At 49.3% G+C, this 10,905-nt stretch overlaps 2 protein-coding genes across 7 annotated transcripts in view; both read left to right on the top strand.

Moving 5' to 3' along the window:
* ATP5MG (ATP synthase membrane subunit g) lies at positions 1–4,596 on the top strand. Of its 3 annotated transcripts, XM_083368245.1 has the most exons (4): positions 786–1,190; positions 3,089–3,429; positions 3,830–3,990; positions 4,433–4,596. In XM_083368245.1, the coding sequence occupies exons 2-4, from the start codon at positions 3,339–3,341 to the stop codon at positions 4,529–4,531; spliced, it is 351 nt and encodes a 116-aa protein (XP_083224371.1). In that variant the 5' UTR covers positions 786–1,190; positions 3,089–3,338; the 3' UTR covers positions 4,532–4,596. The 3 variants fall into 3 exon arrangements, with proteins under 3 accessions (XP_083224372.1, XP_083224371.1, XP_083224373.1); XM_083368246.1 differs by lacking the exons at positions 786–1,190; positions 3,089–3,429 and adding an exon at positions 1–397; XM_083368247.1 differs by lacking the exon at positions 3,089–3,429 and having other exon boundaries at positions 790–1,190.
* A 1,476-nt stretch (positions 4,597–6,072) lies between these two features.
* KMT2A (lysine methyltransferase 2A) overlaps positions 6,073–10,905 on the top strand; it is a 39,682-nt gene continuing 34,849 nt past the window's right edge. For 2 of the 4 annotated variants that reach the window (XM_083368699.1, XM_083368698.1), the window contains exon 1: positions 7,014–7,415. In XM_083368699.1, the coding sequence (XP_083224825.1) occupies positions 7,053–7,415 (363 nt within the window). In that variant the 5' untranslated portion in view covers positions 7,014–7,052. Of the gene's footprint in view, positions 6,344–7,013; positions 7,416–10,905 lie in introns of those variants that run through there. The other 2 variants (XM_083368696.1, XM_083368695.1) reach the window with 2 other exon arrangements.

Below are 10,905 nucleotides of genomic sequence, written 5' to 3'. Positions count from 1 at the left end.
CGCCTGCTCAGCCTCGGAAGGGAGAACGTGGAGAGCGCTGCAACCCGGATTCAGCCTCGGCGGCAGGCGAGAAGCCTTCCTTGGGCGGCTTTCCATAGCCGCGTCGGCAAGACGAGGAGGAAGCGCAGAGCGGCTTCCTGCCAGTTTGGAAGACCCAACGCGGCTGCCGAGGGCAGCGGCGTCGCTCGTGGGCGGAGCCTGCATTCCCTTCGGCCGGCCTCCAGACCGCCTCCGGAGGGCGCATGCGCGTGACGGCGCCGAGCGAGGGGCGTGGCCTGGCATCCTTGCGCGCGGCGGGCCGCTCTGACCTTCGGCGCTCCTCGCGGTTCCGCCATGGCGCAGGCCGCGCAGAGGCTGCTCAGGACCGTCTCCGCCAAGGGACCGCAGCTGCTCTCCGGTGAGGGGCCGCGGGGGGCACTCTCGGGGCGGGAGGGCTTCCTGCCGCGCTCCGCTTCCAGTCCCTAGCCCGTCCTGCGGCCGGCTCTGGCCCCCGGGCGGCCTGGGACAAGGCTGCAGCTTAGCTGAGGCGGCTAAAGAGGAGCAGCCATTTTGCCGGGGCCCCAACCCTGCCCTGTTCTGCCTGTGGAGCGCCGGGCTGCGGTGGGGCCTTGGAAAAGCTGAGCCTGCCCGCCTCTTTGAGACGGGGACCCCCGTGCAGGCCAGGAGGGCCTCCTGGCGCCAGAGAAGTGGCTGAGAGGTGGGGTTCGTAGCTGAAGTGGGCATGGAGCCTCTCCAGGAAGAAAAATAGTCTGTATGTATGCAAATGTATATATACATGCCACTATCACCCTGCATTCACTGTTTTCTTACTCTTTCTACTGATGAGGCATGCCCGGCTTGGCCCTTTGCAAGGACTTTTTCTCGAGGTCTTGCGAGGGAACCAACCAATTTGGGGAAGAAGACCTTGCATATCCAGCAGCTGCCTTGTGAAGAATTGGGGCATTGGGGAACAAGTGAACAGGAAAGGACAGCCAGGGAGGGCAGGGGCCAAAAGGGCAGAGATGGGGGGAAGTTGAAGTGCCCCTGCAGTCATAAGTGCAGGCAAGCTGCTATGTCCTGAATTTGTCACTTGACTGTGTGTGTGTTACAATGGCCATGACCTCAGGCACCCTTTGGATGTTAACTTCGGGACTACCTATATTAAGGATGCTGAGGAACCAGAGAGAGTATGGAGGAGAGTAACAAGCATGGTAAGGAGTTTGGAAGCTAAAGCCTTTGTAAAGGATTTAAAGGTTTAGCCCAAGGAAGGGCAATTAATTTTCTCAAAGGACACGTTAGAAACTGGGAGTGTGGTAGAGGACCGCTGCCTTACCCCATCTACTAAAGCCACACTGGCTCCTCGCCAATGCCCTGACAATGCCAACTTCCTTTCCAACGGAACCAATGCCCTGGCCGCAGATTGGACATGGCCTGTGAGCCATAAAATGCCCAGATCTGGTTTAGCCTAAAGAAGACAAGGCTAATGCAAGACAGGATATCGATCTTCTAAAACCTGAAGGGCTATCTCAGAAAGACGGTGATATATGCTGGGAACAGGACAAGAACCAGTAGCTGGAAGCTTCACAGAGATGTAAACTTGAAATAATAAAGAATATTACTCGGAGGCCCTGTCTGCTGCCTGGAATTGAAGGGGCTCCATCACTGAAGTGTTTCAAGCAAAGTTGGGACAGCTTGTTTGGCAGGGATGGTCTAAGGCAGGTTTTATGCCATGTGTAGAGGTTAGACTGGAAGCTCCCCAAGATTCCTTCCAACCCTAGAATTCTAGATCCAGTGACAAGCCCACCACTATTCTGAGTGATTAATGCCTAGGTTTAAATGGTGTAACTAGGTTTTCCTTTAATGCTTAGTCAGAATCTCTTTTTTTCTTTATTATGCCTCCTGTCAGAGAATAGAGATCTTATTCCCTCTGTTTGACATAGTATCAGATATTCAATAATAATAATAATAGTAGTAATAATAATAATAATAATAATAATAATAATAATAATAATAATAATAAGTTGGAAGGTACCTTGGAGGTCATCTAGTCCAACCCCCTGCTCAGGCAGGAAACCCTATACCATTTCAACCAAATGGCTGTCCAGTCTCTTCTTAAAAACCTCCAGTGTTGGAGCATTCACCACTTCTGGACGCAGGTTGTTCCACTGGTTAATTGTTCTAACAGGAAGTTTCTCCTTAGTTCTAGGTTGCTTTTCTCCTTGACTAGTTTCCATCCATTGCTTCTTGTCCTGCTTTCAGGTACTTTGGAGAATAGCTTGACTCCCTCTTCTTTGTGGCAGCCCCTGAGATATTGGAACACTGCTAACATGTCACCCCTCACCCTTCTCTTTGTTAAACTACACATACCCAATTCCAGCAACCGTTCCCTAAACTTTGCTCTTGCTTCCTCAAGCTAAATGATCCTAATTCCTTCTGTAAGTCCTCAGAGGATTTTATAGGCATCTAATCATCCTTGCTGTTCTTCTCTGAATACAGTCTAATTTCTCTGAATGCTTTTTAAACCATGATGTCCAGAACTGGCCACTATATTACATGTGGTCACTAACTAGTATATTGTAAAGTAAAATTCTCAATTCCAGTAATGTAACACCATGCGTTTGATGTTGCTGCCTAAAGATTGCAATGAGTATGTTGTTGAGCCAAGCCATCCAGCACTTGTGGATATGATTTTGATTTAAGCATAGAATTTCCCATTTCACAGTTTATAGAACTGGGCTCATAATAAAATTATCAAGATCATTTTGAATTTTATTTCTGTCTTTTAATATATTAACTAGTCTGATCAACTTTTTACCATCTGCATTCTTAATGAAGAATATGGGGGCTTTTATGCCTTGATATCTTATTCCATTTTAACAAGAAACCACTTAAGAGCTCTTTTGAGTAGAATTTCAAGCTAGCATTTTACTACCAAATGTTATGACAAGGTTAATTAGCTGGCTAATTAAAATGCCATAGGGTACCTTGTTAATTGCTGTGCTGGAATCAAATTACATCTGGAGCATTTGAACAATGTATATTATTTTAAAAAATGAAATAAATTCAGTCTGGCATTATTAAGTCTGATTAACAATTTATTGTATTAAAGTTGCTTGGAAATTCATCACTTTATGCTCTAAAACAGGTGTCAAACTCACAACATCACGTGATGTGCCGCAATATATTGCAACTTTTTTGACACTGCCAGCAATGGGGTGGGTGCGGTTTCGCTACGATGCATCCAGCCCATGGGCCACCAGTTTGACACCCCTGCTCTAAAATAATCCGAGGCACTGACATCAGACTGACTGATTTGAAGTTTCCTGGATCATCCATCTTCCCCCCTCCATCTCTGTTTAATGACAGAACAACATTTGTCCTACAGTTCTGTAGATTTTTACCTTTCTCCAGAATTTCTCAAAAAACACTTAAAGCTTAAGCCAGACCATAGTAAGTTCCTTCAGTGCCCTAGGATGGTCCTCAAGATTTAAACACATTTCTTTCCTGATTGCATTTCTGTCAGCCTCGGGTTGGTTTTCCATAGTTACCTGGAAAAACAAGTCATATTAGAGAAGAGTGAAGCAGAATAGAACCAAGCAGTGTTGTTAGCATTTTGTGATCTATTTCAGCTGATGAATGCTTTTCTATTTAACATTACAAGCTCCCAAAAGGATCTGCCCTATGAACTAAATACTGTATTCATCACCTGACTTGGCTATAGAGACAAACTCATACTGCAAATATTGTACCACAAAGGCCAAGCAAAATATCACCATAGAGCTAGAAATGCTTTGTTTGCTTTAGCATTTGCCATTTGCTCTTCATCTCTCTTGCTCTTGTTCTCTTCTAGCTGCTGTAACCTACTCAAGGCCTCGGCTGGACACTTTCTTGTACTACGCCAAAGTTGAGCTGGTCCCTCCAACTCCTGCTGAAATTCCTAAGGCAATTGAGAGCCTGAAAACATTGCTGAAGAGCTACCAGACTGGGCGCTTTGCACAACTCACAGTCAAGGTAAGTATGTGCCAGCAGTTGTAGCTTACAGAAGCTTTGTTGGGAATAGCTGCTTCCAGACTCCTGCTTTCCTGAGAGGCTAACCTATCTCTGTTCCTGCAGCGTCTAAAGTTAATTCCAGCAAATCCCTTCCTAGGGAACATGGAAACTTTTGGAGTGGTTGGAGGGGGTGGGAGGGATGTCAGAAGTTGAAGCATGAGGTAGTTTTCCATCCCATGAAGGAGATAATGGAATCAATGAGTCTTCTGAAAGAGTAGCTTTATTAATTTGAATAAAGTCTAAATACCTCATAACAATTTAAATGTAACTTATAATGACCGAGTGATAAGGTATTAGAAGACCTCTTGGTGTTGTATTTCACTGGAACTATCTGGGAAATGGGTGAGGCAATTGTTACCACAACAACAATCATTTTTTACAAAACCTTTTCATTTCCTTTCAGGAAGCTCTGAGGAATGGTTTGGTGGCTACTGAAGTACTGATGTGGTTTTACATTGGTGAAATCATAGGCAAACGTGGCCTGATTGGATATAATGTCTGAAGAAGTTTCTTCTTTTGATTCCTGGTAGTGTCTTGATAACATTAAATTATGACACTGAGATTAAACTGTGTCTGCAAGTCATGTTTACATTGTGGCAGAGCCAGATGGTCACAGAATCATAGAATGTAAGGGTTGAACAACGTCTAGTTCAACCCCACTTGGTAGAGGAATCCATGATTGCAACATTTCTGAGAGACGGTCACCCAGACTGATGATGGCCTCAGAACTGACAGCCAATCTTCAAACCTTTTTTTTCTTATTCTCCCCCTCTCCATGTATTTATGTCCTTCCATAAATGCCTTGAAGAAACTATACAGCTGCCAGAAATGAATGAGGAGAGAGAGACAGATTAGACTTGGTAGGTTCCTGTTGTACCAGGAAATGATAAATAGGTAGAATTAACCCTAAATCTCCAGTGACAGTTGTATAGAAGAAATAGTAAAGAATAACTTTTGTTTTTCTCAAAGATAGTATTTAATGCACTCTCAAAGCTGACACTAGCCAGAGCATAGAACTCAAGTAGTGCAAGATTGGAAGATGTGACTTGGCCCATAGCATTGCCAAGATCCAGACGACTGAATGGATAACATTGCTGTTTAATGGCAGAAAATGATCTTAGTTTCTGTTTTCAATTCTGTTTTCTATTTGTTCAGATACTTTCAACTTTGTAGAGGTTAGTTGGGCTTCATACTGGATAGTTATAATGCCACATCCAAAAACTGTTCAAATATTCCTCACCTATCCCACTTCCTAGAGTCAGAGGAAGTGCAGAATATTAAAGCTTTTTCTCCCTAAGATTTTATAGGAAACAGTTTGGGTGTTAAAAGGAAGATTGGGTTTAGCTTTAATGGGTTTTCCCTTTTTTGCCACTGTGTAAGCTGTTGCTGACAACAGAAAGCTGATCTGTCTTTTCAGCCAAAAGCATATTCCTTTCCTCTTACACAAAACAACAGGAAAGATTTGTGCATTAAGTGAAATCCTAACATACTGCACGTTGAACCACTTTCCTATGCCCACAAAAGAACGACTTCAGTAAGGTTTGCTAATATTGTGGGGCTTTTACAAGTGACTGCTAACTTAACAAGGATAGCTTTTAGATTTAATTCCACCCCCAAGGAAACGGTATCACCTTTTATTATACTAAATTTCTTATTAACGGGGGTCCTATATCTTTGTGTTGTCAGAAGAATTTATCACCCTTGTTCCTGGAGGAAGAGGGTTGTCTTTTATTTATTATTTCTTGGATCGCCCCGCTTGTAACCGCGCCTTAACGCCAACCCGTAACCACCAGAAATGCTGCCCGGACGGGCCCCTCGGCCCAGCTGCTCAGGGAAGAACAGCCGGGGCGCACCTGCACCAATCCAGGAAGGAGACGCAGAGCGCCCGGCTCGTCCCTCCAGGTCCCCACATCGGAGGGCCAGAGCAGCCGGGGATGCTGGGAGCTCCAGGCCCGCCGGAGGGCCACCCTCGCTGCAGTCCCGGCAGAAATCCCGCCTCCTCCTGGGCACCGGCCCACCTTCGCACAGGTTGGCCGGCAGGGAAGCGCGGCGAGCCGATTCCCTGGCCGGCGGCAGCCGAGTTCCAGCACGGCTGCTCAGCCTCCCAGCAGGCACCGCGATGCCTGGAGGGCGCTGAACTCCAGCTGCCAGGCCCCGAGCCCACCCAGAGGGGCCTGCAAGGGCGGCGGCGAAGCAACAGCTGTGGGGGACCAGAGCGCAGCCAGGCGGGCAGCGGGCAGCGGCGGCCCCGGCGCGGAAGCTTCGCGGGGGAGCGGGCTGGCCCGGTGCCGGCGGACCGGAGGAACGGGCAGAGGTACGGCGCCTTGACCGAGGCCGCCTCCGGGGGCGAGCGTAGCTCTCTCTCGGGCCCGCTCCCGGAACAGCAACGCTTCCGGGGGGGGAGGCGCCGCAGAGCCGCTCGGGGGGTTTCGGCCGAACCGCCGCGGTGGGGGCAGCGGGAGGCCTTGGCGGGAGGCGCCGAGCACTCCCTCCCCCACGGCTGCATCTCCGGTACGGCGCCGGACGGGGTCGGCTGGATATCGGAAGAGACAAGCGCAGCCGGCCCCGGCCCGTCGTGGTCGTACACGTGGGAACGAGCGCACCCGCGTCTGCTCCCGACCTGGGTCCGACCGCCTCTCCGCACCTGCCGGGCATCGTCGCAAGGGGGCAGCACAGCAGCAGCAGCGGCAGAAGCGACCACCGCCGGCCGCCGCCCCGCCCTCCCAAAGGCCCCGCGCCGAGCATGCGGGACCGCTTCTGCCGGCCGCGAGGGCGAGCGTTTGCGCCATGCCACTGGCGGGGCGGCAACGAGCGGGCCCCGGACCCTGGATGGGCGCCGCGATTATGCCGGGCGGCCCGCGGCGCCGTTTAACTCAGGCGGGGCGCGGGGCGGTGCTCCGGCGGGGCCCGGGAACCTGGATGGGCGGTGCGCGCGTGCAGCGCCCCTAGGGGCGGGTTGTGCGGCAGGCTGGTTCCCGGGCGCGGCCCGGCCCCGCTCTCTGGCGCTTCGCCTCACAGGAAAGATGGCGCACAGCGGTCGGTGGCGCTTCCCGGCCCGACCCGGCAGCGGCGGTTGGGGTCGCCGCGGGCTGGGGGGCTGCCGCGTGCGGGTCCCGGCCCTGCGCAGCCTGCGCGGGGAGCCTGCCGAGGAGCGGGCGGCGAGCGGCGGCGGAGGAGCGGCGGCGGCGGCGCTGGCGGGAAGCGGAGGGGGCGGGGCGGGCGGCCCCTCCTCGGCCGCCGCCCCCTCGCCGCAGCCCGCCGCCCCGTTCCCGGCCAGCACGGGGGTGGCGCCCGGCTTCGACGCGGCGCTCCAGGTCTCGGCCGCCATCGGCATCAACTTGCGCCGGTTCCGGGCGGCCTGCGGGGCCGAGGCCGGCAGCGGAGAGGTGAGGCGGGCGGGCGGGCGGGCGGGCGGGGCCGCTCTCTCTGGCCGGGAGCCGCCCTCGTGCCGAGCCGACGCGTCCCCGGCGCGGGGCAGGGGCACGCCCCCTCCTTGCCTGCGCGGCCGCCGCGGGAGCGAGCGGCGACGCGCCTCCTCGCGGCTCCAGCCGTCCCGGGAGACGCGGCCGGCCCGGCCCTGGTCCTTCCCGCGCGGCCGCACGTGTAGCGGGCGGAGGGCAGCTGGGCGGCCCCGAGTTGATGTCCGGAGCCGCCGCGGGGTCTGCTTCCCGCTTCACGAGCCGCCGCGCTCCCTTCCTGGCCAAGCTCCTCGAGGCGGCGGGCAGAGTTGCAGGGGCGTCTTCGCCCTGGATGGCCCCGCGCGCCCGGTTAAGGCTGCCCAAAGCCAGGCGGGGTTTTCTCCGCATTCCGGGGGCTCCTCAAGTGGCAGAATATGCTACTCTGAGCTTAAAAGAAAAAGTAACAGCCTCTCCGTGAAGGTCCTATATTGTTACTTTATTAAAGGTGTACTAAACCAGTGGAGCCCTGCAGCATTTCTTTAATGGGAAGTTGTAAAGTAATACTTTAAATATAGAAGACAGGTGACTCCATTGAGTGCTCCATTCCTATTTTCTTTCTTAATGTTATGTTTTGCAATGTACCATGGCAGTCAGAGGTTTCCCCCCTTCCCCCCCCCCCCAACGTATTACTGATGTCTGTCTTTATAAAACGTCATTCTTTCAAAAGTGAGTACAGATTTCAGTGCAAGACTGCCTGGTTCCATTCAAATTCTGTGCTGGCTGAAAAACGATGTAGCCTTTTTTTCTCTTAATTTCCAGATTTGGAAGTTTTCCCCTTCGAATCCTTGTTTCACTTTCCCTCCTGCTTGTTATCCAGTGATCAAAGCATTTGATGTAGATGATCATGGCACATGCTACTCCCAAACTTAAGCTTTTAGCATAGTGCTTCACACCAATTGAAATGGTGGTATAGATTTTCTTGAATAATATTTTTTGCTCAATTTCCTTGGATGTATTATAAGGTCTCTCAGTGTGTTAATGCTACATAATATTAAATGTGCTTTGTCAAAGTCCTTATGAGTACAGTAATTTTAAAACTTAAATTTGTCCAGTCCTCTCTCTTAGATGCTCAGGACAGTGGACTGGGGCTCATTTAATTCTTCACTGCATGACCAGTCAGAATGAGGAATAGTGCACTAAGTCACTCAAGCTGCTGCCTGTGCCACACCTCCCTATGATCTGTCAGTGTCATTAAATGGGCTTAAGCAGCCCATTCATTCTGTGTCTCCTAGGTGTAACTTGGTCATGAATTACTAAAATGAGGGAAGGAGGCAGAGATGGGGAACAAAACATATTTTATGTAAAAATATTTTCACTGCTCAAATTCATCAAAATTCCACACATACATAGTAAAAACATCCTATTTGCAGATGTAAATCATTTGAGAAGACCAGTGTTGTGGATGAAGGTGCTCTCTGAACTTGGTTGTTTTCTTGCAAATGGTTCATTAGTGAGTGAGGTTTGCATCTTGTTTACATACCATAGTTTGAGAGGATGTGTTGTAGTCTTTTTCTTTCTTTCCTAGGTTTTGTGTCTCTTGAATGGTAGGTAAATATGGTTTATCTTCATATGTGTATGGATGGCTGCTTTGTCTAAATATCAAACGTCCAGGAAGTCCTACTATTTTTGGACTGGGTTTACCTAAAACACTGTTACTTTCCCAGTTAAAAGTGGTTGAATCTGTCCATGTGTGGCGAGATGGAGGAATTTTTGCCATGTCTTCTGACTCTAGTTAGTGTTCATGGGTGCGCTTTGCTAGTCTGTGGAGTCCTTGATGCTCTTTGAGTTTGGCTGTTTGCTTGCACAGTTTCATTACCCAACTAGGTAACATCATCAGTGGTAGGGAGAATGAGGTTTGCTCCCTGTTTATATACATTGGCTTACCCTCCCATGTCGGTGGGGTGTGTGCAGTTTTCTCCTTGGTTGATTAGAGTATTGTTTTCTGCTTGATTGTCTGGTGTTATCTGAGTGTTGGTAGCTGGAGAGGATATTTTCTTCTTAATTTTTGTATTGTCTGCTTTTGAATAATGTATGAATGTGATTTATCTCTGTGTGCCTATTTGTGGCTGATTTCTCTGAATGCCAAAATTCCAGGAATTCCCTAGCATTTTTGGATTTAACTTGGTTTAAGATGTTCACAGTAGAAATTATGGTTGAGTCTGCACTTGCTAATGGACACAATTATTGCAAGCTGCAGTCAATCTGAGACAGGTTTACAATAGTGCCCGATCTCTGCAGTGGTAACAGATCTGTTAAACTGTTTTGCTTTCAGATACTGCTGTCTGTAGAAGGTTTTCAGGATGCTTGAAGTATTATACTGTCATTAAACTGGACAGTCCTGTTTAAAATTCTGGCTGATCTTTAGAAAATTGCAGAAAAAAGCAAAGCTCAGATTCAGTTGTTTTCTTTGGAGCTTTCGATGATGAAACTCTTGGATAGGCAAATAACCCATTTTGGGACTTATTCTATACAGTAGTTACAAAATTGTTTTTTTTTCCTAGTTGATGCACTGCATTTTATATTATCTTATTGTTATTGTACTGTTACCTTCTTTGAATTATTTAAGCAAGCCATGGGACATAAATAGAATTAGTTGGTAAAAGGTTTGATATGTTCAAGATAAGGACCTTGAAGATAAGCTCCCCCCAGTGATTTGCTGTGTGTTAATTTTCCTAAACATTTTATTCACATAATTGGTCGTATGCTAATAAACTTCAGTATTAAACGCAGCATCTGGTGGCTCACCTGCTTATCCAATTTTGGTAAATGAATTTTATCTTTCTTTTTTTACTTCAACTCCATTTTTGGAGACTGACTTACAATATTGATATCACAACATTAAAACATGAAACCATCTATTTGCTTTTCTGACTGATGGACTCTAGGTAGTAGATGGGAAGTAGTCTTACAACCAGTTTGATGGTGTAGTTAAAGCTACTTGGCTAGAAAATGGGGTGTATTAAAGCAGGACTTTTCAACCAGTGGTACGGGTACCACCTGTGGTACATTGGCACCTGGCAGGTGGTACACAACCATCCTAGAAAAGTGGTAGCGGGGGAAGAGAATGAGCTGAACCGGTGGCAGCACCTCACAACCCTGAGCAAGAGACAGCTGGAGCTGCAGGGCTGTCAGGGCTCAGCGGAAGCGCCAGGATCAGCGCCAGGCTCCAGCTGGAGCTCAGCGCTGATCCTGGCACTTTTGCTGAGCCCAAAAGAAGCGCCAATCAGCTGGAATGTTGCAGCATCCCAGAGTCTTCTGATTTACATTCAGATGCTTGGCAACTGATTCATATTTATGACGGTCACAGTGTCCCAGGGTCATGTGAAATGACCAAAACCTGCTGCAACCACCCAGCAAAGGGGGGGGGGATAAAAACCAAACACCTCCCCACCCCACCCCTGCTGCCAATCCTCAACAG

Source organism: Vipera ursinii (genome assembly GCF_947247035.1).
Source record: "Vipera ursinii genome assembly, chromosome: 8".
NCBI classification, from domain to species: Eukaryota; Metazoa; Chordata; class Lepidosauria; order Squamata; family Viperidae; genus Vipera; species Vipera ursinii.
Note: the sequence above shows the minus strand (reverse complement) of the source record. Positions and strands in the feature narration are given on the sequence as shown.

Coding starts and splice junctions, on each gene's coding strand:
- ATP5MG (XM_083368245.1), top strand. CDS start 3,339: ATGACAGAACAACATTTGTCCTACAGTTCTGTAGATTTTTACCTTTCT. Junction 3,430..3,829: donor AAAGCTTAAGCCAGACCATA/GTAAGTTCCTTC, acceptor GTTCTCTTCTAG/CTGCTGTAACCTACTCAAGG. Junction 3,991..4,432: donor TTGCACAACTCACAGTCAAG/GTAAGTATGTGC, acceptor ATTTCCTTTCAG/GAAGCTCTGAGGAATGGTTT.